We start from the raw sequence: 26,968 nt of genomic DNA, 5'->3' as shown, positions 1-26,968 counted from the left end.
GGAGTCATCTGTTCAACACATGGAGCTTGCTTCCAAGTGCATGTTTGTTCTGAGGAAATGGTCTGATCCTGACGGGATCTCCCACTTGTAGTACTGGGAGGTCTTCAACTTGTTAGTCATAGTCAGCTTTGGCCTTTGCATGTCTCTCTCCTTTTGTCTGTTACTCCTTCTAACCCTGCCAGCTATATTAATGCTGGGGCTGTGGGCGCCAAGGTACACGTGCCTCTTGACATCAAGCCTTGTGCCCGGCTGCTGCTGATTCCTTCTTCCGCCAAGAAACGGCTTGCCGTACCCTTCCTTTGTTTGGTGAGTTTTAGCAAGTTTCACTGTCAATTCAGCTTTTCCATGTGCCTATCTGTGGGTGATGCTGTGATGGGACTGAATTCCCATTGCTGGGAAAATTGCACAAACTCACTGCAAGCAAACTGGGTCCGTTGTCTGAAACGACACAGTTTGGGGTCCCATGCTCACTGAAGTGCTTCATTGTTGTGTCTGTGATGGTCCCTGTGATAGTTTCTGACAGTTCATCTCATTCCCAGGAGTCTGAACAGCAGTCTACAACAATGAGGTCGTCTGTGTGATTTGCCGTGAAAAGATCCATCCCTACTTTGCTCCAAGCTCTATGGGGAAGTTGTACATTTTCACTGCGTATTTTTGTTGCTTGACCTGCATTTCTCTACCTGTCACAACTGCTCACCAGGTCTCTGATATCCTTGGTCATATTTGGCCAGGATACAGCATCTCTGGCTTTCCCAAGACCGGCTTCGATTATAGAATGGCTCTGATGTATTCTTCAGACACCTTCTTGTCAACTGTTGGAAATGGGCCATCCTGATTATCACTACAAACGTTTTTTTTCTCCTGCTGATAATAGCCCACCTTAACTGATTAGTCTCGTTATAGTTGGTATGGCAACACCCATTTTTTCATGTTCTCTGTGTATATATATCTTGTTATTGTATTTTCCACTGCATGCATCCGATGAAGTGGATTTTAGCCCAAGAAATCTTATGCCAAAATAAATTTGTTAGTCTCTAAGGTGCCACGAGTACTCCTGTTCTTTTATGTTCTCAGTGTTATGATTCGACTCCCTTTATATATGATGCTGTCTTGTACACTCATATCATCTCAGTAGTTTGAATATTCTTGAGAGGCAGGTGCAGCTTCTCGCCTGGCGTCTGGCCATCCTGACAGAATGACGGACATGAGCCCTGGTAAATCTGTATAGTTTGTTCTCAGATTCTTTCCAGCTTCTGCCTTGAAACTGGCAGATAACTGTGTCTCTCTGTCTCACATTCTGGTTCAGTGGCTGTAGTTTCCTGTTGCAGGGCTGTTCTGGATAAACAGCCAGCTGCGTCCATCTCAGTCCGTTCCTTGTAGTGTACAGCTAAGCTATAGTTGCAGTTTCAGTAGCATGTGCTGAAGGCGTTCTGGGGCCGCTAGCAGTGGCTTTTAAAAAATGCTCTCTGGTGGTGTAGGGTCACTGTTTACTCAAAAGGTTTTCCATCTTTGAACACACATGGGAATGGTATTGCAAGACATGTCTTTCCAGTGTGGAAGTGTCTTTGGTCCATTGATGATAGTCACCTAAAAACTACGAGCAGTCCCTTTGGTAGGAGTGATGTCCCAAACCTGTCTCACTGGCCTTACGTTGCATGGCTGCCTCTTCACATTTCAGGATGGGAGAGCTGGTCACCAGCTCCTTGAGCTGTATGATTAAGCACTTCCTGAACGTCCCTAGATGTTACTCTAGATGTGAGCATGTCCTCACGCTGTAACGGCCCAGCACTATCTATCCCAGCACTGAGCCGCAGCAAGAGAATTGTTCACTAAGCTGCAGTGGCATGAGGGGGTGGCACCAATGGGGCTGAGCGTAGGATGTGACCTGCAGGAGCTTTCTTATTGGTGAGGATGCGCAAGAAGGAAGAGCCCAGCTTGACTCTCAGATCCTGGACAGCATTTGCAGGGGCAGCTGTTAGGAAAAATGGCTTTTTACTTGTAAGCTGAGCAGATTTGATCTGGAGACATCGTATATATGGAGCCTTCTGTGGTTCCTCTTTGAGCCTTCAACAATTGCCTCCTCCCCCACTGACAAGTTGTGTGGCTGCTTACAGAGCCTTAGCTGTCACTCAGCTCCCTGGAGGAGAGAGCCAGATTCGCTTACAGGAGCTGGGAATCCAGGGTTCACAGCTCAGTGGGGAAGAAATTGACCCTTTAGTTTTTACAGCTTGATCGATACTTTGCATACCGTGCATGCACCTTTGAGAGAGTTGCCTTAGCAATCAAATTGCTCTGTGTGAGAGTTTGGGTTTGCCCTGTTGCCTGTTTGCTAGATTTCCCCTCTCCCTACAGTTGTGCTGTGCACTACTTGGCTGCCAGCCTCCCCTCCAGAAGTGGTTGCATTTCAGTGACACTGCGAGTATAACATTTGGGAAGTGCTTTGAGATCCTCATGTGGAAAGTGCTAAGTAATGTGAACTGAGGGTGCTGGGGAGACTTTCCAGTGCTGACCCTCAGCTTCTGGCTGTTCCCAAGGTGGCTGGGCAGGGCTTTTGGTTGATTCATAACTGCGTTGCTTTGTACGTGTTAAATCTGTCTCAACAGGCACAGAACAAGGTGACGGGGGTTCTGGCTGCTGCGAAGGTGATTGACACTCAGAGTGAGGAGGAGCTGGAAGATTACGTGGTGGAGATAGACATCCTTGCCTGCTGCGATCACCCAAACATTGTCAAGCTGCTGGATGCACTGTACTGGGACAGCAGGCTGTGGGTGAGCTGTGGGGGCAGGCGGGCTGGCCTTACCTCCCAGTGTGGGTGATCTCAGAGCCAGGCGTGCCCCAGGCCACGTTCCCTGGTGAGCCTTAGGATGAAAGCTAGAGGGGGAGGCAAAGCCCTGGAAAGAGCTAACTGACCCCGCCCACAGTCAGCTGCATGAGCGTTTGAGCAGGAGAGCGTTCCCACAGTTCCTTCGCAGGTAACGAAGGAACAGCTACTCCCAGCAACGAGTGGTGTCAGCCTCACTCTTGTTGCTGGCCAAGCACACTTCCTACCTCCATAACTTTTCTCTCGTGTGCCGCTCTGGGCACGCCCTTTCCCAGGCCTCGGCAGGGAGCGTTCCCAGCAATGCAGCAGCAAAGCTGAAACTGCTGCTAAAGAGGTAGCAGGGTAGGTGTGGACAGAGAAGGGGAGGAGGGGTGGGCCAGAGCATGTGTGGTGCTTTGCTCAAAAGACCCTTTAAACATCCACAGGGGAGCAGAGAGACCCCGCAAAGGTAACCCCAGGGCATGAGATTTAATGGGAGGTTTAACACAGAATAGATTTTTTTTTTTTAATTGGTCAGTTTAGTAAATAATAAGGCTGCTGGAATGAACAGCAGCATGCAGCTCCATACTCAGGAATCCCCCAGCCTCCCCCTCCCACAGTCTCTGTGCCCAAGAAGCTCCATCGCTTTGCTTCCTCTCAGGGTCACTCACAGAACTCCTCCCACACACACACCGGCTGCACCCAGTCTCCTAGGCCCTGCATTTGCAATCGTTCTGGTTGGGCTGGAAACTTCTCGCAGGAACCCAGCATCGTCCAGCTGAAATGTTTCAGAGAAAGACTTTTCATTCAACATTTCTTATGGGGAAAATGGTGGGTTTGCCACCAGCTCTAGTAGCAATCCAGAGGCAGCAATGAATATTTCTACCAGCCAGCCTCTAAGAAGGGTGGGTGCAGGAATAAGTGAGTGTGTGTGTGTCGGGGAGGGGGAATCAGTCTTTTGACGTGACTAAAAGCAGAGATGTAGGAGGGAAGTCTAGGGAAACTTGGCCTTTGCTTGGCCACTGGCACCACAATGCAATCAGAGCCGAGCAGCAAAGGGGAATGGTTGAGGCTGTGATGGCGATGAAGGAGAGACTAGCAGGTAGGTGAAGCTCTCTGGGTGGGAAGAACAGGGACTCCCCCTGGGTGAAGTATACAAGCCAGCGCCCTCTGCTGACGCTGCCCGCCCCACCCCTGGCATGCTGAGACTGGAAGCTGTACTGTTAATGTGGCTCTCTGCTCTGACACTCTGCTCTCTCCTCAGATCCTGATTGAGTTTTGCCCAGGAGGAGCAGTGGATGCAGCAATCCTGGGTAAGTAGAGGGTGACCGTATTTCCCTATGCTGAATATGAGACACCTGGGAAAATTACTCGTATTCAAGCGAGTTCAACGGCAATCAATCAGAATTATGCAGGACAAATTAACGTCGAGTTGACTGAGCCTGCGTTAAAAAGAAATACCGCGTAGCTGGATTCTTTTTATTTACCTTCTTATCTTTAAGGCTTTTTGGGAGGAGGGATAGCTCAGTGGTTTGAGCATTGGCCTGCTAAACCCAGGGTTGTGAGTTCAATCCTTGAGGGGGCCATTTAGGGATCTGGGGCAGAAATCTGTTTGGGGATTGGTCCTGCTTTGAGCACAGGGTTGGACTAGATGACCTCCTGAGGTCCCTTTCAACCCTGATATTCTATGATTCACACGGGGAGGGATGACAGCCTCCCATCCCCCCTCCACACACACGCGGGTAGAGGTGACACACACACACACCTGTACACCTCTCTCACACAAGGGGGGGGGGTGACTGACTGACCCGACCCTCCCTGGCACTCTCCACCCTCCATTCCTGGCTGGACCGCCTCTCCCGGTACCTGGGGGGGATGCAGGATCACATGCCCCCCCCCACCCGATTTATGCCAGAGTTCACACCAGAACGTGGCCAACAGCAGCCTTTCGGCACTGTGCGGGAGGGAAGGGACTGGAGCTGCTTCCAGTCACTGGGGAGAGGGTGGGGAGGCATGACCTGGCCTGTGTCTTTGCAGAGCTCATCTCTTCCTCCATCCCCAGCTCCCCTGTGGCTGGAAGCTGCTTGTCCCTTCCTGTCCGCACAGTGTCAAAAGGCAGCTAACACCTCCAGGCTGCTGCTAGCCACCAACATAACCCAGCTGCCACCTGTCCCCCTGGCTACAGCATGGGCAGGAAGGGGTTAAGCCCTAAGGCTGCATTGTGCACCAGGGCCCAGGGAACCAGACTGCAGAGGCTTCAGCAAACCCGGCCAGAGAGGTGGCTCAGCAGGGGAGGGTGCCTGGGGGACGCAGCAGCCCCGTGGTCCCTGGGAGCAGGACCTGGGTTGGGGGGAAAGAGGGTGCTAAGCCCCTGCCCTGGGGGCTGCTGTGGAGCCTGCAGGTACAGGGCGTGAACAGGCTGGAAATCGCTTTCCCCCCTTGTCAAGGCTGTATCCCTACTTTGAACTTTAGGGTACAAATGTAGGGGCCTGCATGAAAACTGCTAAGCTTATCTACCAGCTTAGCTCTGGTCCCGCTGCCACCATTCTCGATGGATTCCCTCCCTGGGAAGCCTTGAGAAACCTTTCACCAATTCCCTGGTGAATACAGATCCAAACTGCTTGGATCTTAAACAAGGAGAGATTGACCCTTCCCCCCTCCTTCCTTTCACCAACTCCTGGTGAATACAGATCCAAACCCCCTTTGGATCTTAAAACAAGGAGAAATCAATCAGGTTCTTTAAAAGAAGGCTTTTAATTAAAGCAAAAGGTAAAAATCATCTCTGCAAAATCAGTATGGAAAATAACTTTACAGGGTAATCAAACTTAAAGAGCTCAGAGGAATCCCCTCTGTCTTAGGTTCAAAGTATAGCAAACAAGATAAGCACTCTGGTAAAAGGTACATTTACAAGTTGAGAAAACAAAGTAAATCTAAGACGCCTTGCCTGGCTTTTACTTACAATTTTGAAATAAGAGAGACTTGTTTAGAAAGATGGGGAGAACCTGGATTGATGTCTGGTCCCTCTCAGTCCCAAGAGCGAACAACCCCTTAAACAAAGGACACACACAAAAGCCTTTCCCCCCCCAAGATTTGAAAGTATCTTGTCCCCTTATTGGTCCTCTGGGTCAGGTGTCAGCCAGGTTACCCGAGCTTCTTAACCCTTTACAGGTAAAAGGATTTTAGAGTCTCTGACCAGGAGGGACTTTAGTACTGTACACAGTATGGCTGTCACCCTTCCCTTTATAGTTATGACACGCCCCCCAAATCACAGATAGTGTTGGACGTTCGGTTCCACACTGGCTGTGATTTCTTCCTGGAGTTCTAGGAGAAAACAGAGTTAACAAGACACATGTACCTTTAGACATACTACTGATTATATAAAAACTAACAATATGTTTCATTACAAGAACAATTGTTAACCAGTTAACTCTGGGAAACTTTCCCGGGAGAGTGCATCAGCCACTTTGTTAGAAGCTCCCGAAATGTGTTGTATTTCAAAATCAAAATCTTGGAGAGCTAAACTCCACCGAAGAAGTTTTTTGTTATTCCCCTTGGCGGTATGAAGCCACTGTAGCGCAGCATGGTCTGTTTGTAGTTGGAAGTGCCGTCCCCAAACATATGGGCGTAGCTTTTCCAGCGCGTACACAATGGCGTAGCATTCCTTTTCGCTGATTGACCAGTGGCTTTCCCTCTCAGACAGTTTCTTGCTGAGAAACACGACAGGATGGAATTCTTGATCTGGTCCTTCCTGCATTAAAACTGCTCCCACGCCTCGCTCGGAAGCATCTGTGGTTACTAGGAACGGTTTGTCAAAGTCTGGGGCCCTTAGTACAGGGTCAGACATGAGTGTTGCCTTAAGCTGGTTAAAGGCCTTTTGACACTTATCAGTCCACTGAACTGCATTTGGCTGTTTCTTTCTGGTTAGGTCTGTCAGCGGGGCGGCGATTTGGCTGTAGTGTGGTACAAATCGCCTATAATATCCGGCCAAGCCTAAGAAGGATTGGACCTGTTTCTTTGACTTTGGAACCGGCCACTTTTGGATAGCATCCACTTTGGCCTGTAGGGGATTTATAGTTCCTTGACCCACCTGGTGCCCCAGGTACGTCACTCTGTTTTGGCCTATTTGACACTTTTTAGCCTTAACAGTTAGTCCTGCCTGCCGGATGCGCTCGAAGACTTTTTTCAGGTGCTCCAGGTGTTCTGTCCATGAATCAGAAAAAATGGCCACATCATCGAGGTAGGCAACTGCAGATTCTCCCAATCCTGCTAGGAGACCATCTACAAGTCTTTGGAAGGTGGCGGGTGCATTTCGCAACCCGAAAGGGAGTACATTGAATTCATACACCCCTGCCTGGGTGATGAAGGCTGACCTTTCCTTAGCGGGTTCATCTAGTGGTACTTGCCAGTACCCTTTGGTTAAGTCTAAAGTAGAGATGAATTGGGCATGTCCCAATTTTTCCAATAGCTCATCTGTGCGTGGCATTGGATAGTTGTCAGGACGAGTTACAGCATTTAGCTTACGGTAGTCCACGCAAAAGCGTATTTCCCCATCTGGTTTGGGAACTAGAACCACTGGAGATGCCCATGCACTGGTAGAGGGGCGGATTATACCCATCTGTAGCATGTCCTGGATCTCCCTTTGTATAGCCGCTTGGGCATGAGGTGACTCTCGGTAGGGTGGGGTTCTAATTGGGTGAGCATTACCTGTGTCAATGGAGTGGTATGCCCGTTCGGTCCGCCCTGGAGTGGCTGAGAAAATCGGTGCAAAGCTTGTGCACAGCTCCTTTATCTGCTGTCGCTGCAGACGTCCCAGGGTCGTGGAGAGGTTTACCTCTTCCACGCCACCATTCCTTTTTCCTTCATAGTAGACACCTGCAGGCCACTCCGCGTCATCCGTTGCCTGGGCTGTAAACTGGCAAACGTTTAATTCTCTAGAATAAAAGGGCTTAAGAGAATTAACATGGTATACCTTAGGCTTTATGTTGGAGGTGGGGGAGGCTATGAGATAGTTAACAGCTCCTAGGCGCTCCTGGACCGTAAATGGTCCTTCCCACGACGCTTCCATTTTATGGGCCTGGAGCGCCTTTAAGACCATGACTTGGTCTCCTACTTTGAAGGACCGTTCTCTGGAATGTTTATCATACCAGGCCTTTTGCTCTTCCTGAGCATCCTTTAGGTTTTCTTTAGCAAGGGCTAAAGAGTGTCGGAGGGTGTTTTGTAGGTTGCTTACAAAGTCTAGAATGTTAGTTCCTGGAGAAGGCGTAAACCCTTCCCATTGCTGCTTCACCAACTGTAATGGCCCCTTAACCTCGCGGCCATACACAAGTTCAAATGGTGAAAACCCTAAACTGGGATGTGGTACAGCCCTGTAGGCAAAAAGCAACTGCTGCAACACTAGGTCCCAATCATTGGAGTGTTCATTTACGAATTTACGTATCATGGCCCCCAAAGTTCCATTAAACCTCTCCACCAGACCATTGGTTTGATGGTGATGAGGGGTGGCAACCAAGTGATTCACCCCATGAGCTTTCCACAGGTTTTTCATGTTCCCTGCCAGGAAATTAGTTCCCGAATCTGTAAGTATGTTGGAGGGCCACCCTACCCTGGCAAAAATGTCTGCTAATGCCTGGCACACACTTTTAGTCTTGGTGTTGCTTAAGGGTACAGCTTCCGGCCATCGGGTAGCAAAATCCATGAAAGTCAGTACGTACTGCTTTCCTCTGGGTGTCTTCTTTGGGAAAGGACCCAGAATATCCACAGCTACTCGCTGAAATGGGACCTCAATTATGGGTAGTGGCTGGAGAGGGGCTTTAACCTGGTCTTGGGGCTTTCCCACTCATTGGCACACCTCACAAGACCGGACATAATTAGCAACGTCCTTGCCCATTCCCTCCCAGTGGAAGGACTTCCCCAACCGGTCTTTGGTTCTGTTCACCCCAGAATGGCCACTGGGATGATCATGGGCTAAGCTCAAGAGTTTTACCCGGTACTTAGTGGGAACTACCAGCTGTCTTTGAGGATGCCAGTCTTCTTGGTGCCCACCAGAAAGAGTCTCCTTGTATAAAAGTCCTTTTTCTACAACAAACCGGGATCGGTTAGAAGAGCTGAGAGGCGGTGGGGTGCTCCGTGCCGCTGCCCAAGCTTTTTGAAGGCTGTCATCTGCTTCCTGCTCGGCCTGGAACTGTTCCCTTGATGCTGGAGACATCAGTTCCTCCTTGGACTGTGGACTGGGGCTTGGTCCCTCTGGAAGCGATGCAGGTGCTGGGGCTTTTTCCATTGACTGTGAACCGCTGTCCGCTGGTGCACTATGTGGTATTTCAGGCTCTGGCTGAGCCTCTTGGGTAGGGTTATCTGCTGCTTCCGCCAGTTTAGGCTCGCTGGTGTCCTCTGGCATTGGAGTTGTAGACGGGGTTGCAAGCGCTGGACTCAGTGCTGGCAATGGTTCTGGTGCTGGTTGCGTTGCCAGTTCCGGTTCTGGGACTGGCTTTGGCTGGGTCTCTGGGATTGGATCCACTACGGCTGTTGCAGTCGTTGGCAGGGGATCCGGTTCCACCACCTGGTTTTGGGTCTCCGGTAACACAGACGGGGCCCTGGTGAACGGCTCAGGAACAGGGATGGGGGTGAAAGCTTGCTTAGCCTGGCTGCGGGTGACTATTCCCACCCTCTTGGCTAGCTTCACATGGTTGGCCAAGTCTTCCCCCAGCAGCATGGGAATGGGATAATTGTCATAGACTGCAAAAGTCCACATTCCTGACCAGCCCTTGTACTGGACATGCAACTGGGCTGTAGGCAAGGTTACAGACTGTGACACGAAGGGTTGAATTGTCACTGTAGCCTCAGGGTTGATGAGTTTGGGGTCCACTAGGGATTGGTGGATAGTTGACACTTGTGCCCCAGTGTCCCTCCAAGCGATAACCTTCTTTCCGCCCACTCTCAAGGTTTCCCTTCGCTCCGAGGGTATGAGAGAGGCATCTGGGTCTGGGGTTCTTTGGTGTGATTGGGGTGTAATGAACTGTAATCGGTTGGGGTTCTTGGGGCAGTGAGCCTTTATGTGCCCCAGTTCATTACATTTAAAACATCGCCCTGCTAAGGTATCACCGGGGCGATGTTGGTTGCTGGAGACTGGTGTGGTGGGGTGAGAAGGCGTCTGGGGTTTCCCTTGGGATGTGGGTGGGGTCTTGGGTTGTCCCCGGTGATAAGGTTTTGTTTCGGCTTGCCCCTTCTGATATTCGCTCCAACTGCTACTAGCTTTTTTCTTTTCTGTCACCTCCACCCATTTGGCTCCAATCTCCCCCGCCTCGGTTACAGTTTTGGGCTTCCCATCTAGGATGTACCTTTCTATTTCCTCAGGAACACCCTCTAAAAACTGCTCCATTTGCAATTGGAAGGGCAACTCTTCCGTAGATTTAACATTTGCTCCTGATATCCAGGCATCCCAATTTTTCCCAATGTGGTAGGCATGTCGGGTAAATGACACATCAGGTTTCCACCTTAGGGCTCTGAACCGCCGACGGGCATGCTCAGGTGTTAGCCCCATTCTGATTCTGGCCTTGTTTTTAAAAAGTTCATAACTGTTCATGTGTTCCTTAGGCATTTCAGCCGCCATCTCTGCTAAGGGTCCACTGAGCTGCGGCCTCAGCTCTACCATGTACTGGGTTGGAGGGATGTTGTATCCAAGGCAGGCCCTTTCAAAATTTTCTAAGAAGGCCTCAGTATCATCGCCTGCCTTGTAGGTGGGGAATTTCCTGGGATGGGAAGTGGTACCTGGAGAGGAGTTGTTAGGATGGTCTGATGCACCCTGCCTAGTCCTTGCTGCTTCCAGTTCCATCTCTCTTTTATGGGCCTCCTGTTTGGCTTTCTCTTCTCTTTCATGGGCCTCCTGTTTGGCTTTCTCTTCTCTTTCATGGGCCTCCTGTTTGGCTTTCTCTTCTCTGTCATGGGCCTCCTGTTCAAGTTTTTTAATTTGAAGTAGTCTCTGATGTTTTTTCTCATTTTCTTCTGCTTCTAGTCTGGCCAGTTCTAGTTTGCTAGCTGCTTCACTGGTAGTCATTTTCCTGGTTTTCTGTGCTGGGCCACACCCCTCTGCAGTTGACTGAAACTGGGATGTATTTAGCTCAGGCTCCTGCTGAGTGCTGCTGAGTTAACAGAGACTTTCTAACAAGCTACTCCCGAGGATGTAAAAAGAAAAAAAAACACAATTCAGATTGTAAATTACCTTTACCAGATCAAAGTTTGCTCACTGATTGAACCGTTCTCTTAACAAAGGACCTTGTTAAAAAAAACTTAACACCTCTGCCTTCAGGCAAGGAGAGATAAGATATGAATCTACCTTCAGCTCTGCTCTCCAAGCAGCTAGAAGGAAAAAAAAATCTCTTACTGGCTTTTGGGTTTAAAACGATCCCACCGCTGTGCCACCATGTCAAGGCTGTATCCCTACTTTGAACTTTAGGGTACAAATGTAGGGGCCTGCATGAAAACTGCTAAGCTTATCTACCAGCTTAGCTCTGGTCCCGCTGCCACCATTCTCGATGGATTCCCTCCCTGGGAAGCCTTGAGAAACCTTTCACCAATTCCCTGGTGAATACAGATCCAAACTGCTTGGATCTTAAACAAGGAGAGATTGACCCTTCCCCCCTCCTTCCTTTCACCAACTCCTGGTGAATACAGATCCAAACCCCCTTTGGATCTTAAAACAAGGAGAAATCAATCAGGTTCTTAAAAAGAAGGCTTTTAATTAAAGCAAAAGGTAAAAATCATCTCTGCAAAATCAGTATGGAAAATAACTTTACAGGGTAATCAAACTTAAAGAGCTCAGAGGAATCCCCTCTGTCTTAGGTTCAAAGTATAGCAAACAAGATAAGCACTCTGGTAAAAGGTACATTTACAAGTTGAGAAAACAAAGTAAATCTAAGACGCCTTGCCTGGCTTTTACTTACAATTTTGAAATAAGAGAGACTTGTTTAGAAAGATGGGGAGAACCTGGATTGATGTCTGGTCCCTCTCAGTCCCAAGAGCGAACAACCCCTTAAACAAAGGACACACACAAAAGCCTTTCCCCCCCCAAGATTTGAAAGTATCTTGTCCCCTTATTGGTCCTCTGGGTCAGGTGTCAGCCAGGTTACCCGAGCTTCTTAACCCTTTACAGGTAAAAGGATTTTAGAGTCTCTGACCAGGAGGGACTTTAGTACTGTACACAGTATGGCTGTCACCCTTCCCTTTATAGTTATGACACCCCTTCTCTCCCCCGCCACTCCACAGCTTAGCTGAGGGGCGAGGAGGCTTCCCCATGCCAGCGCTGTGCGGGGCTTTGGCACGTACAGGGCTCAGCTCTTCCTGGCTAGCACCCCGGGCCAGAGGGTCGTGGGATTTCCCAAGGCGCCGGCCCAGCCAGAGGCAGTGGGGGAAGGACGGAGCCTGCCGGCCAGGCTGCTGGTGAGCTGAGCGCTCCGACCAGGGGCTGGTTCTCCGCACGGCGCTGGGGGCAGGATGCGCCCCGCCGAGGGGGATATGGCGGAGCAGCATGGCTAGGGGGGCGAAGGGGCAAAGGAGGGAGAGGACAGTGAGAGGGGGAGCATTGTTCCTGGTATCTTGGACAAAACAGCCCTACCCATTGTTTTGTCAAACCACCTAAGCTTGTACTAGATGGGGCTGTATCTGCACTAGCTGGGCTGTATTGACGTAAATCTCTAGGACACTAGCAACAACTGTGCCAAGTTCATGTCCTCGACAGGGAACTTGAGAGCATCTGGTTTAATCCATGGCCTGACTTTGGTTCACAGCCTCTGGTACCGGCCTCAGCTCTTGTCCCAGGCCCAGTGCTCCAGGCCCTCTCAAGGGGCTATAGGGAACTTCTAGGGCATGGCAGCAGGGTCCACACAGACACGTAGTACACGGCAGGCCAGCAGAGGGCAGATTTACACCCCAGCTTGCCGCCAACTCAATGTTTGTATAGACAAGCCCCTCAATTCCCTTTCCCCCTCCAATGTCATATTCATCCCCAGCCATTGACTCCTAGGATTTGTGTCACGAAACCCCAGACAGGGCAAAAATGCAAGTGTGCTTGGCACTAATTAGAGCTCTTTTCACCCCCAATCTTCCTGCTTCTTACAACATCTCACAACAGCCCTGGAGCACCCTTCCCATTTGACAGATGGGCAAACTAAGGCACAGAGACAAGAAGGGCTTGTGGTTAAGGCTGGGACAGCCACATGGGCTCTATGGCTGAAATTCCTGTCTTGCTGCAGGCTCACTGTGACCTTGGGCGAGTTGCGTTGTGCCTCAGTTCCCCCCCCCCCCCCCCCTGTGTCTGGCTGTCTATTGAGAGCGCAGGTTCTTTGGGGCAGGGCCTGGCTTTGGCTCTGTGGCTGTGCAGTGCCCGTAGAATGGGGCCCTGATCCCAGCTGAAGTCCCCATCCCTGGTGAGGTACTACCTTAGTGCCTGTACTAATTGGGCCAACTGTAACCCCAGACCTGAACCTGTCTCTGTGTCTCCCGCCGTGCCCCATGCCCAGAGCACTGTGGGGCTTTAGCTACTACACTGACTCCCCAGGGGTGTCTCTGATTGCAGAGTTGGAGAAGGGTCTGACGGAGGAGCAGATCCAAGTGGCCTGTAAGCAGATCCTGCTGGCCCTGCAGTATCTCCACAGCTGCAAGATCATCCACAGGGATCTGAAGGCTGGGAATGTCTTGCTGACCTTGGAAGGAGATGTCAAGCTGGGTGAGACTGTGGGGAAGAGACGTGGGCGGGCTGAGCGTGGGGTGTGTCGTGTTTGGTAGCAGTACAACACCCCAGTATCCTGCTCTAGGAGGGTGACTGGCTGGAGTGCAGGGAGCTGCCTGCGCCATCTTTCCCCAGTGCTTCTGAAATATACAGGCAATAGGTTCAGTTCCTGTTCTCCTCACAGTAAGTGCATGAGGTTGGTCAGCCTTAATTTGTGTTTGGTGTAAACCCATTGGGGTGTGTGATGCAGCCTGCGCTCTTCCACTCTGGAACTTTTTGGCAGGTGTTCTGGCCCATCGAGAGAAAAGTGGGGTCCTGGCCCATTACGTTTGCAGCCCCAGCTTCGCCCATTTCACTTCATTTACACAGACATTACAAATGTTTTGGGGTGCCCCCTGAGCTCAGGACCCCAGTACAATGGTTCCCCCTTCCTCCTCCCCCATCAGCCATTGGTGTTTCAGCTATTAACCTGGTCATTATGAGCAGCAGCCCAAGGGGAGGGGGGAAGAGGGGAGTGGATTCTGTGTCCACTGTAAGGAGGTTTGCAAGGCTGGTTTAATAGCACAGCCCAAATATTCAGGAGGGAGGAGATCTTCATAGGCGATGAGGGGAATCTAGACACAGCTCTGGGCAGGAACCCAATCGCTGCTGACCATCTCTGCCTGTACATGTTGCTTTGAAGCGTGGTGCAGGGGTGGGGGAGAGACAGAAAATTAGGCCTGATTGCCTTCAATAGTTTTGCCAAAGGAGCTGTATCGGTTAGGAGTGTGAAAAAATCCACTCCCAACCAACATAGCTGTGCCAGCAAAAGCCCCAATGTAGACACAGTTATGCTGGCAAAACTATCCTTTTGCCAGCTGGCATAGCCTATTTCCTTTGGGGAATTGGTATAAGCTATGCCAGCAAAAGGACTCTTGCTGGCACAGAGGGGTTGCCAGCGTAGCTTTCCTGGTAGAGGCTCCTCTCTAGGGTAGACAAGGCCTTAGTGTAACTAGAAGAAGTTAAGAGCCTTCGGGTTCTACTGTATGACGCATTCCACTGAATTATCAGCAGGCGATATAGGACACAGCCAGCCAGGTGCACCGTATTCCCAGAGTGGCTGTAGCAGGGGTGTGCGCGAACACAGGGTCACACTCTTGCTGGGCTGCACGCTCGGCTGACGTAACTCCACCGGCAGCAGTGAAGTGACTGAAGTCAGCAGAGTCGTGCCATGCCCCTGTGTTATGGAGTTACGCCCACAGAGAGTTCGGCCCTGGAGACAGTAAAACTGCCCACGCATAGTCATTGATCGTCTTCTCTTCTCTTTATGACGTAGCTGATTTTGGAGTCTCTGCCAAAAACGCCCAAACCCTGCAGCGACGGGCATCCTTCCTTGGGACACCATATTGGTATGTGCAGGCACTGCCTGGGAACAGCAGGGCATTGTGGGTAATGGACTTGGGAACAAAGTTGTTTTCTACTGGCCTTTGAAGCCTGTGGACACGGTGGCAGATCGGAAATGTTCTGTTCTGTCCCTCCGGCTGTAGGCTGAGCTCCAGGGAGTTGAAAGAGGGGACACTGGTTTCCATTGACATAATTTCAGCAAAAAGTGGCTTTTTGTTGAAAAGGAAAATGTAGTAGAAAAAAGGGTTCTGGATGAAAAATCAGCAGCTGAAAACATTTTGGTAAAAATTGTTGGCTTTCGGTAAAAACTTGCTTGTTAATTTTGAAAAACGCTTTTTTAAAAAACTTTAAATGGTTTTCAGAAAACAATTTTTGTCTGTTTCTGAGTCTGGCTTTTCCTTGAAAAATGTGAAAAGTTTCACGGGCAATGTTGACAAAACAGAAACAACGATTTTTCCCTCATAATAAATTGACCAGCTCTGGCAGGTGCAGGATGTGGTGAATTCCGGCTGCCCGAAGAGATTGGGATAGCATCTGCAGCCTTGGGGTGAGCTCAGAACGAGCATGGCTTGTGGCCCTGAGCACGGAAATGGGGCATCCCGCAAGGAACCACCTCCCCTTGGCAGATGCCCCTGTCCCCACTCTCCTCACTTTAGGAGACCCCTGGCACCCACTCGTGGCACAGGTACTGTCCCCTAGCTGGGCAGGGCTGGATGGGATCCATGCAGAACACATCCTCATTTCTGTGCCACTCTCAGGACAGTCTGACATTCTCGTTGTTTGCTGCTCTAATGGGGCTGGTGACAGCAAATGCTCAGGGAGATGCTGATGGGGAAACCCACATGTGCACCAGGGCAGAGGTCATTGTGAGCTCATCTCTCTCCCTGGGCGCAGGATGGCTCCAGAAGTGGTGCAGTGTGAGACCTCGAAGGAGAACCCCTATAACTACAAGGCTGACATCTGGTCCCTGGGGATCACCCTGATTGAGATGGCCGAGATGGAGCCCCCCTACCACGAGCTGAACCCCATGAGAGTGCTGCTGAAAATCTCCAAGTCCCAGCCACCCACCTTGCGCTGTCCCAAGAGATGGTGAGTCCATTGACCAGGGAACCCCGACACAAGTAGTGCTGGGAACCCACCTCCAGGGTCACGACAGTGATTTACAAGGGTGCTCACCTCCAGCGATTCCCAAACTGCATAGACATGCAGCACCTCTGGGTGGGCACCAGCATGCAAGTGGGAGGAAGGAAAAGGTTGGCCACCAATACTGGTGTGAACCTTGACTCTTACTAAAAATGCCTGGAGGCTTTTGCTGTCCATTCACAGCAGTCAGGGCTCCGTTCACAAGGTCCTTAAATAGCAGGGGATCCAGCTGTCCACCTGGGAAGGACAAATGGCTGAGCCCCCCGTCTGGAGCTTTGAACCCATAGCTCCAGGGAGCAGAAGTATGGCAAACCACAGCCTGGGGCTTGGTACAGTATTGCTGGGGCACAGAGCCAAAACAAGTGCAAGGGGTGTGGCCAAGGTCATGCAGTGAATCAGTGGCAGAGCTGGGACTAGACCCTAGGAGTTCCAGCTTCCGGGCCACTTCTTAGCCACAAGCTGGGCCTTCTACTCACCACCTGTCTAGGCTTAAAGGGGGGGTCCTGGGCCGGGAGCACAGAGCTAGAAGCAGAGCTCAGGGGCTGAGCAGCACGGAGGAGTTTTTGCCTCTTCAATACATCGCTGTGTCCTGCAGGTCTGAGGAGTTTAAAGACTTTCTGAGAAAATCGCTGGAGAGGAATCCAGAGGTCCGGTGGTCAGCCAGCCAGCTCCTGCAGGTGGGACATCCCCCCGCGGCCACGTCCTCACTGGGCAGGGGCAGGGACAGGGACTGGGGGGGGGGCAGGGGAGGGGAGTTTCCCGTGTTACCTTGTGCGCTCTTGTGCCCCAGAACCCCTCACTTCCCTCAGCAGCGAAACTCAGGTTCCCGCCTGCACGTGCGGAGCTCCCACCGAGAGGTGCAGGCAGGACGGCTGGGCGCCGGCCCCCCAGCCTGGCACCCAGAGACTGTCTCTGTGGAGATCTGCACCTTACTGGTCCCTTGCTTCCCCTCAGCACCCCTTCGTGGCAGAGGTGACGGAGAAGCGGCCCCTGCGGGAGCTGATTGCAGAGGCCAGGGCAGAGGTGATGGAAGAGGTGGAAGAGGAGGAGGAGGAAGGACATGTCTCATCAGTAAGCAGCAACCAAAGCTCATTGTCGTTTCCTAGAGGCCAGGCTGGCTCCCCCCAGGGGGGCCGCGCAGGAAGGGGAACATGTGGCCTGGGGCACGAGGCCGCCTGCCCCTCAAACAACCCCTGCTGGGCCTGGCATGACATGGAAGCGGGGGCGGGGCCAGGCATGCTGGGGGGGTGATGGTGGGTGGGGCCAGGCATGTTGAGGGGGCGATGGTGGGTGGGGCCAGGCATGCTGGGGGGGGCAATAGCGGGGGTGGGGCCAGGCATGCTGGAGGGGCAATGGTGGGGGGGCCAGGCATGCTGGGGGGGGCAATAGCAGGGGCGGGGCCAGGCATGCTGGGGGGGGCGATAGCGGGGGCGGGGCCAGGCATGCTGGGGGGGCGATAGCGGGGGCGGGGCCAGCCATGCTGGGGGGGGGAGAGTGGGCGGGACCTGGCATGTTGGGGGGGCGATGGTGGGTGGGGCCAGGCATGCTGGGGGGGGCAATAGCGGGCGTGGGGCCAGGCATGCTGGAGGGGCAATGGTGGGGGGGCCAGGCATGCTGGGGCAATAGCGGGGGCGGGGCCAGGCATGCTGGGGGGGCGACGGTGGGTGGGGCCAGGCATGCTGGGGGGGGAGAGTGGGCGGGACCTGGCATGCTGGAGGGGGCGATGGTGGGTGGGACTGGGCATGCTGGGGGGGGAGAGTGGGCGGGACTGGGCGTGCGGGGGGCGAGAGTGGGTGGGACCGGATATGCTGAGGGGGGAGAGTGGGCGGGACCTGGCGTGCTGAGGGGGACAGTGGCCAGGACCGGGCATGCTGTGGGGGAGAGTGGGCAGGACCGGGCGTGCTGGGGGGGGAGTGGGCGGGACCGGGCGTGCTGGGAGTGGGAGTGGGCAGGATTGGGTATGCGGGGGGGGGGGGGCGATAGCAGGCGGGGGGTTGGGCCTGAGCTCTCCCTGTGCTTGACTGTTATCTGCTTCAGCAGGGGGAACGTTCCATAGGCTGCGCTGCATGGACAGTGCTCAGGCGTTTCCTGCCTCCCTGCCTGGCCATTCTGGATCAGGTGATGCTCTGAGCCAGGTCCTTGGTGGTGTCAGCTGGAACAGCTCCATTGGTTTCATTGGCATCAGCTGGGGATCTGCCCCCAGGGCTCCTCCGGGTTAGACAAGGGTGGGTTTCATAAGGTCGCCGTTTAGATTTGGGTGTTCGACAGGAGGCTGCAGCTATCGCTAAACCTTTCTCCTCCTCTTGATCCAACAGCCACACCATGACCACAAAGGCTCCTTCTACAAGGCCTCCACCAGCAGCCACTGCGAGCAGGAAACACCGCCCCAGCCCAGTCAGAGCCTGGACGGGAGGGAAGTGCAATCAGGAGCGGGCAGGGAGATGGACATGATGGCTCAGCCAGCCAGCCAGCCTGTTCTGCCGGCAGAGGAGAGCAAACGGGAAGAGCAAACGGGGTCGCCAAAGAATCAGACGGGGAGCCCTCTCCCTGCTGGCCAGCCTGAGCTCCAAGGACCTGGGGTCAACACCAGTGTCCAGGGGGACTCCGTCCCCTATGGTCCCCAGATGAGGGCAAAAAAAACATCCGACTTCCTGAAACAAATGAGGCGAAAGTCCGCGCCCATGTTTGCGGCTTCCCGGGAGCTGCGCGGCTCCATGAGGCTCCCCTCCCGGAGGCCCTCCGACGTCCTGAAGCTGATGAGACGCAGGTCGTTCTTTGGTGGATTGAAGTCACAAGAAAATGCCAGGAAACAAGGTGGGATCAATGGAGAGCCAGTGGCGCAAACAGCCAGTGGGAAAGATCAGGGCGAGGAGCAGTTACCTTCATGTCCTGAGCCTCAGCCACGTGTGGAGCTGCCAGGCACGCTGGAGGAGACAGCGCTAGATCCCTTCCGAGCAGCAGCACTCGAACCAGAAGCAGAGAACGACTTTAAAGGGAACCATGAAAAGGAGACCAGCCCTCTAGAGAGCCCAGCCCAAGCAAGAGAACTTTGTACTGGGCCAAATCATTTAGCACCATCTAAAGATCCAGCGGAAGGGCAAGAGGTGGAAACAGAAGAAGTAGAAACTGCTGATGATCAGGCCAAGCCTGTATTGGAAGAAACTCAGGCAGGTTTTGAACTCCCTGACTCAACCATAACAGACAGAGTTCCCTCCACAGAAGCAGAAAGTCAACAGGCAGCTGTAGGCCTGGAGGACAGAACCCAGACATGCCCCACTTTGCTCTCAGTGAGTAACATGGAAAACCTATCAAATAGCGATTCTACCAGTAATTTATTTGCTCTGCAGGAATGCACAGGAGCAACTAAGTGGGACTTGCCTGAAGGCTCAGCTGGGATGGGAGAAGGGCAGACCGTGGATGAGACTCCTCCCTCCAGTTCCAGGAAATGGAGGATTCAGGGTGAAAGGACAGAGGAAATACGAAGTCTAGCCAAGAAACATTACCTGGATTGTGCATCTGTGAGCAGCCCTCTTGCAAACCTGGATGTGAGCGAGGGTACACGACTATTAGCAGCTCTAGACCTTTGTCAGACTAGTACTAAAGTTCTGAGCATCAAAGAATCCTTGAGACAGCTCCAGCCCAAAGGTGCTGGAGTGTGTCTAGATAAGGAAGTGAGAGGGGTTAGATTACAGACTGAAAATTACTCAAATGCAGCAGAAGCACAAGAAGGTGGAAGCCCAGAGACTTCTGGGGAGCTAGCAGAGCAGACACACTGTGAAACTGAGAATGAAAGACTCCCCAAGGAATTAGAGCAGAGTGGTGAGAATTGGCAGCAGGCAGAAACCTTCTCAGTAAAGAATGAAGCAGAAGGAGACATGGAGAACGCAGATGAAAACACAAAGGTGGGATCAGCAACCCTAGAAGAGCTGTGTTGTATGGGAGAGATTGCAGTGACTGAGAACGGAGAGAACAATACAGCGGTCGCTAGCTCTGCTATGGAGACAGTGGTTCCAGCCAACGAGGAAACAGGGAAGAATGAGGAAGAAACTATAGACAACAATATAAGGGGTCATTTAAATGAAGATCAACATTCAGGGGTGGACACCTCCCCCAAGGAGATCATGGGGCCAGCGCATGAGGAGTCAGAAGGAGATATTGTAAACAAGGTTGTAGAGGAGCATTTAAAGGGAGACCAAAATTCAGTGGTGGACACATCCAGTCAGGAGATACTGGTACCAGCAAGAGAGGAAGCCCAGGAAGGCAGCATAGAAAATATAACACTCGGTCATTTAAATTTAGAGGATCAAAACCCAGTGGTGGATACCTCCCCCAAGGAGAACCTAGTGCCAGCTCAGGCACACACAGGGGAGAAAGTGGAAGACACTGCAGACAGCCCTAGGGGTGACCCGTTAAATGTTGTTGAGGACAAAGACCATGAAGCTAGGGGAGATGGAAATGGTAGAGAAACAGAGAAGGAAGAGAGACACCCACCCAGAGAAGGTCTGGCAGAGGCTGTTCTGTGTCCAGAAGGGGCCTCGGGGGATGGAGCTGGAAGAGAAGAGAGAAGTGCCCCCCTGGGGAACGGAGCAGGGCTAGAGCCCCAGGGGGAACCTATTGGGCACCCAAAGGTAAGGAAGAGCGTGAGCTTTGCTGAGGCACCCCTGGGATGCCCCGCCTCCCTGAAACAGGCAGCTAATGGAGGAGCAATGAGAGATGGAAAAGATCCCAGTGGTGAGGGAGATTCGACCTTAAACGATGGTTTAATACACAACCAAGAAGAGACGCCGACTTCACCAGGCAATACAGAGTCTGACACGGACCGCCACCTTCCTTCGGCAAGGCTGCAGACCCCGCGCTGCGCGCAAGACATCACACAGGTAGGCTGGCACAACACCTGAGACTAGAATGCTTTGAATAGATAGACTTATGTGTAGTGCTGGGGAGGAGCCGGTGGTCGTGGTACATGTAGGTACCAATGACATAGGGAAGGGTAGGAGAGATGTCCTGGAAGCCAAATTTAGGCTGCTAGGGAAGAGACTGAAATCCAGGACCTCTATGGTGGCATTTTCAGAAATGCTCCCAGTTCCACGCGCAGGGCCAGGTAGGCAGGCAGAGCTTCAGAGTCTCAATGCGTGGATGAGACGATGGTGTAGAGAGGAGGGGTTCACGTTCATTAGGAACTGGGGAAACTTCTGGGATGGGAGGAGCCTATACAGGAGAGATGGGCTCCACCTAAACCAAAGTGGAACCAGACTGCTGGCACTAAACATTAAAAAGGTTGTAGAGCAGTTTTTAAACTAGGAGATGGGGGAAAGCCGACTGCTGCAGAGGAGCGTGTGGATCGGACACAGACTTCCCTTAGGGGAGAGTCTGATGATAGAGAATCTCCAGGTTATAGTCAGGAGCAGAGGACTGAAAAGTATAATGTAAGGGCCGGATCAGATGATAAACAGCCACATAAAAAAGAATCTGGCACATCAGAAAAAGACAGGCTAATAAACAGGGACAAGTTTTTAAAGTGCTTGTACACAAATGCCAGAAGTCTAAATAATAAGATGGGTGAACTAGAGTGCCTTGTGATAAAGGAGGATATAGATATAATAGGCATCACAGAAACCTGGTGGACTGAGAGCAATCAATGGGACACAATCATTCCGGGGTACAAAATATATCGGAAGGACAGAACAGGCCGTGCAGGGGGAGGAGTGGCACTATATGTTAAAGAAAGTGTAGATTCAAATGAAGTAAAAATCTTAAGCGAATCCACAGGTTCCATAGAGTCTCTATGGATAGAAATTTCATGCTCTAGTAAAAATATAACATTAGGGATCTATTATCGACCACCTGACCAGGACAGTAATAGTGATGATGAAATGCTAAGGGAAATTAGAGAGGCTATCAAAATTAAGAACCCAATAATAGTGGGGGATTTCAATTATCCCCATATTGACTGGGAACATTTCACTTCAGGACGAAATGCAGAGATAAAATTTCTCGATACTTTAAATGACTGCTTCATGGAGCAGCTGGTACGGGAACCCACAAGGGGAGAGGTGACTCTAGATTTAATCCTGAGTGGAGCGCAGGAGCTGGTCCAAGAGGTAACTATAGCGGGACCGCTTGGAAATAGTGACCATAATACAATAGCATTCAACATCCCTGTGGTGGGAAGAACACCTCAACTGCCCAACACTGTGGCCTTTAATTTCAAAAGGGGGAACTATACAAAAATGAGGGGGTTAGTTAGACAAAAGTTAAAAGGTTCAGTGACTAAAGTGAAATCCCTGCAAGTTGCGTGGGCCCTTTTTAAAGACACCATAATAGAGGCTCAACTTCAATGTATACCCCAAATTAAGAAAAACAGTAAAAGAACTAAAAAAGAGCCACCGTGGCTTAACAACCATGTAAAAGAAGCAGTGAGAGATAAAAAGACTTCCTTTAAAAAGTGGAAGTCAAATCCTAGTGAGGCAAATAGAAAGGAGCACAAACACTGCCAACTTAAGTGCAAGAGTGTAATAAGAAAAGCCAAAGAGGAGTTTGAAGAACGGCTAGCCAAAAACTCCAAAGGTAATAACAAAATGTTTTTTAAGTACATCAGAAGCAGGAAGCCTGCTAAACAACCAGTGGGGCCCCTTGACGATGAAAATACAAAAGGAGCGCTTAAAGATGATAAAGTCATTGCGGAGAAACTAAATGGATTCTTTGCTTCAGTCTTCACGGCTGAGGATGTTAGGGAGATTCCCAAACCTGAGCTGGCTTTTGTAGGTGACAAATCTGAGGAACTGTCACAGATTGAAGTATCACTAGAGGAGGTTTTGGAATTAATTGATAAACTCAACATTAACAAGTCACCGGGACCAGATGGCATTCACCCAAGAGTTCTGAAAGAACTCAAATGTGAAGTTGCGGAACTATTAACTAAGGTTTGTAACCTGTCCTTTAAATCGGCTTCGGTACCCAATGACTGGAAGTTAGCTAATGTAACGCCAATATTTAAAAAGGGCTCTAGGGGTGATCCCGGCAATTACAGACCGGTAAGTCTAACGTCGGTACCGGGCAAATTAGTTGAAACAATAGTAAAGAACAAAATTGTCAGACACATAGAAAAACATAAACTCTTGAGCAATAGTCAACATGGTTTCTGTAAAGGGAAATCGTGTCTTACTAATCTATTAGAGTTCTTTGAAGGGGTCAACAAACATGTGGACAAGGGGGATCCGGTGGACATAGTGTACTTAGATTTCCAGAAAGCCTTTGACAAGGTCCCTCACCAAAGGCTCTTACGTAAATTAAGCTGTCATGGGATAAAAGGGAAGGTCCTTTCATGGATTGAGAACTGGTTAAAGGACAGGGAACAAAGGGTAGGAATTAATGGTAAATTCTCAGAATGGAGAGGGGTAACTAGTGGTGTTCCCCAAGGGTCAGTCCTAGGACCTATCCTATTCAATTTATTCATAAATGATCTGGAGAAAGGGGTAAACAGTGAGGTGGCAAAGTTTGCAGATGATACTAAACTACTCAAGATAGTTAAGACCAAAGCAGATTGTGAAGAACTTCAAAAAGATCTCACAAAACTAAGTGATTGGGCAACAAAATGGCAAATGAAATTTAATGTGGATAAATGTAAAGTAATGCACATTGGAAAAAATAACCCCAACTATACATACAACATGATGGGGGCTAATTTAGCTACAACGAGTCAGGAAAAAGATCTTGGCGTCATCGTGGATAGTTCTCTAAAGATGTCCACGCAGTGTGCAGAGGCGGTCAAAAAAGCAAACAGGATGTTAGGAATCATTAAAAAGGGGATAGAGAATAAGACTGAGAATATATTATTGCCCTTATATAAATCCATGGTTCGCCCACATCTCGAATACTGTGTACAGATGTGGTCTCCTCACCTCAAAAAAGATATTCTAGCACTAGAAAAGGTTCAGAAAAGAGCAACTAAAATGATTAAGGGTTTAGAGAGGGTCCCATATGAGGAAAGATTAAAGAGGCTAGGACTCTTCAGTTTGGAAAAGAGAAGACTAAGGGGGGACATGATAGAGGTATATAAAATCATGAGTGATGTTGAGAAAGTGGATAAGGAAAAGTTATTTACTTATTCCCATAATACAAGAACTAGGGGTCACCAAAAGAAATTAATAGGCAGCAGGTTTAAAACAAATAAAAGGAAGTTCTTCTTCACGCAGCGCACAGTCAACTTGTGGAACTCCTTACCTGAGGAGGTTGTGAAGGCTAGGACTATAACAATGTTTAAAAGGGGACTGGATAAATTCATGGTGGCTAAGTCCATAAATGGCTATTAGCCAGGATGGGTAAGAATGGTGTCCCTAGCCTCTGTTCGTCAGAGGATGGAGATGGATGGCAGGAGAGAGATCACTTGATCATTGCCTGTTAGGTTCACTCCCTCTGGGGCACCTGGCATTGGCCACTGTCGGTAGACAGATACTGGGCTAGATGGACCTTTGGTCTGACCCAGTACGGCCTTTCTTATGTTCTTATGTTCTTAATGGGGGGTGGGATGCCAGGGTCTGGGGCCTTTCGTCTCTAGGGCTTTCTCTGGGCCTGGCTGGGAGGCTCTTAGTCCTGTAGCCATATCCAAAAAACCCTCCTACCCACCTGGCCCCACACAGACCGGCTCCCTGGAATGGAGAAGAACTGATCTGACTGAATCCTGGAGGGAGGTCCCTTTAGATCAGGGCTGAGGCAGAGCCATGGGGAAAGGGGAAGATACTTTTGCTGCCAGGCCTACAAACAGGACTTCATCTTTCCGGGCTCTCCCCCTGGCAACTCTGAGGAGCGCCAACTCCATTTTGAGCCCCGAGGCTGTATACAATCCATGCTTTATGGATGGGCCGTGCGGCTGGTGCAGGCAGGCAGTGCAGAATGGACCAGGAGCATAGTGCTGTATGGTTTGTCTCACATTCATGGTTAACTGCTACTTTGTCTGGAGGATGTAACGAACCAGAGAAACCACAGACTGTTTCAAGCAGAAACAGATTAAACTGCTAGCACCGAATCCTGCCGCCTTTTTCTCTGTCTGTGCTCCGTGGGACAGATCCTCAGCTGCTGTCGTGCGATGAAGGGCCAAGGACAATTTACACCGGCTGAGGATCTGTTCCAGCATCTGTGGCTGGCTTCACTTGGGGCTTTGCCTGAGCAAGGGCTGAGCATGGACTTGGGGAATTAGCCCAGTGACCAGTGACCCAGTTGGAGTGAGGCCCTCCAGATCTGGTCCATAAGAAAATGACAATTATGCAAATACATTATCCAGGGAACTGGTGTGTTGGGGTCTCTGGTGCCAGGCTCTGCACTGGTGGTTTGTCATGGTAGCTGTTAATCGACAGCTCTTCCTCACCCGTGCCAGCTGTGAGGAACAAGGCCTGCTCAGAGCAGGATAGTCTCACTAAGGTTTGGTCCAGGTTCCCTTTTCCTGTGCCAGGAGATGTCAGTTCCACCCTTTCTGGGCAGAGGTCCTGTCCTGATGCTCATTTTCTAGGCCCTTCTGAAAATAGTCAGCAACATCCACACACGTGCCGATTGCTCTGTTTGCCAACCAGACACTTTAACTGATCTCCCCGCTACAATTCGTTGCTCCTTGCTTTCATGCTTGGTCCTATTCAGAGTGAATAGGCAAACCTTCCAGAGGGCCAAACCCTGACGTCCTTACAGAGCAGGAGTAGGAGCGGAGGCTATCACAGCTACAGAGGCAGCAGTAGTAGTGACCCAAGAAATGGAAGAGACAATGAAGATGACTGGATGGGAAAGCTGCGGGATGTACATTATCCTGGAGCAGGTACCAGAAAAGAGCTTTGTTTCTGTGAAGTGCTGCTGATAGATGGGATGGAAGAGAAGATCCAAGGTTTGGAGATGCAGGTAGAAACTATGGTTGAATTTTCAAAGGGGATTTGAATGGATGAAGAAGGGAAGGCAAGAGGAAGGAGGCTGAAGGGAAATCTCAAGACTTGGAGATGCAAGCTGGACTGGAGAACTGTGAGGGTAAAAGGGCCAGTGGAAGCATGTGACTATGAGAACAAGCCGAGGAAACAACTGGTGAGTGAAGGAGAAATAGAGCTGAGGAAGAGGTTTGCTGAGTTGGAAAGTGAAGGGGCATGGCAGAGAGGGCGAGAGGGCCAGGAAGAAGAGAAGAGCAGCTAGTCTTACAAGAAGAGGGGAAAAGTCAATGGAGATAGCTGGATTTCTGAGCCCCAGGAGGACAGAGGAAGATTTGCAAGTGAGAACAAAGGACAAAAGGCAGCCTGAAAGAACAGAAGGCTGGAGAATCTCACCAACACCAGGAAGAGGAAGGTCTATTCAATTGGGGACTCCCTACTAAGAAGAACAGACAGGCCTGTCACCAGAGTTGATCCAGAGAACAGAAGGGTGCACTGTCTGACGGGAGCTAAGATACAGGATGTGGACCTGAGGCCAAAGAGGATCCTAATGTGAACAGGAAAGAATCCACTGACTGTCCTTCATGTGGGAACAAATGACACAGACACTTAAGGAAATGGAGGCTTAGGTGATCTTCAGTGGGATTGTACCTGTCCCCAGAAGAGGAGATTGAAGGTGAGACAAGATGATGATCAACAGATGCTCAGGCATCTGGAGGGCTTTGGGATGTTTGACTGCTGGGAGGCATTCACTGACAGAGGACTGTTCTCCTGGGATGGACTCCACCTGAGTAGGGAGGAAAATAGACTTCTGGGATGGAGGTTGACACAACTGATTAAAAGAGCTTTAAACTAGGAATTTGGGGGAGATGGTTGGGAGATGCTCATGTAATCTCAACACCTGATTCTAATATTGAGCGGGAGGAAAATCAAGTAAGAGAGGATACAGCAATGGAGAAAGGCACAACAGAGGGCAAGAGAGTGGACATCAAGAGGAAAGACAGTGTTGATATCAATGGCACT

The 26,968-nt window shown here is 50.8% G+C and overlaps 1 protein-coding gene across 1 annotated transcript in view; it reads left to right on the top strand.

Moving 5' to 3' along the window:
* The window catches only part of LOC135874645 (serine/threonine-protein kinase 10-like), a 53,302-nt gene that overhangs the window by 7,763 nt on the left and 18,571 nt on the right, over window positions 1–26,968 (top strand). The window contains exons 2-9 of the mRNA XM_065399531.1: window positions 2,604–2,768; window positions 4,065–4,113; window positions 13,368–13,517; window positions 14,836–14,908; window positions 15,798–15,992; window positions 16,642–16,723; window positions 17,001–17,117; window positions 18,362–20,923. Coding sequence (XP_065255603.1) covers window positions 2,604–2,768; window positions 4,065–4,113; window positions 13,368–13,517; window positions 14,836–14,908; window positions 15,798–15,992; window positions 16,642–16,723; window positions 17,001–17,117; window positions 18,362–20,923 — 3,393 coding nt within the window. The remainder of the gene's footprint in view (window positions 1–2,603; window positions 2,769–4,064; window positions 4,114–13,367; window positions 13,518–14,835; window positions 14,909–15,797; window positions 15,993–16,641; window positions 16,724–17,000; window positions 17,118–18,361; window positions 20,924–26,968) is intronic.

The sequence above is a fragment of the Emys orbicularis genome, chromosome 2 (genome assembly GCF_028017835.1).
Source record: "Emys orbicularis isolate rEmyOrb1 chromosome 2, rEmyOrb1.hap1, whole genome shotgun sequence".
NCBI classification, from domain to species: domain Eukaryota; kingdom Metazoa; phylum Chordata; order Testudines; family Emydidae; genus Emys; species Emys orbicularis.
This window is presented reverse-complemented; position numbering and strand designations above follow the sequence as displayed.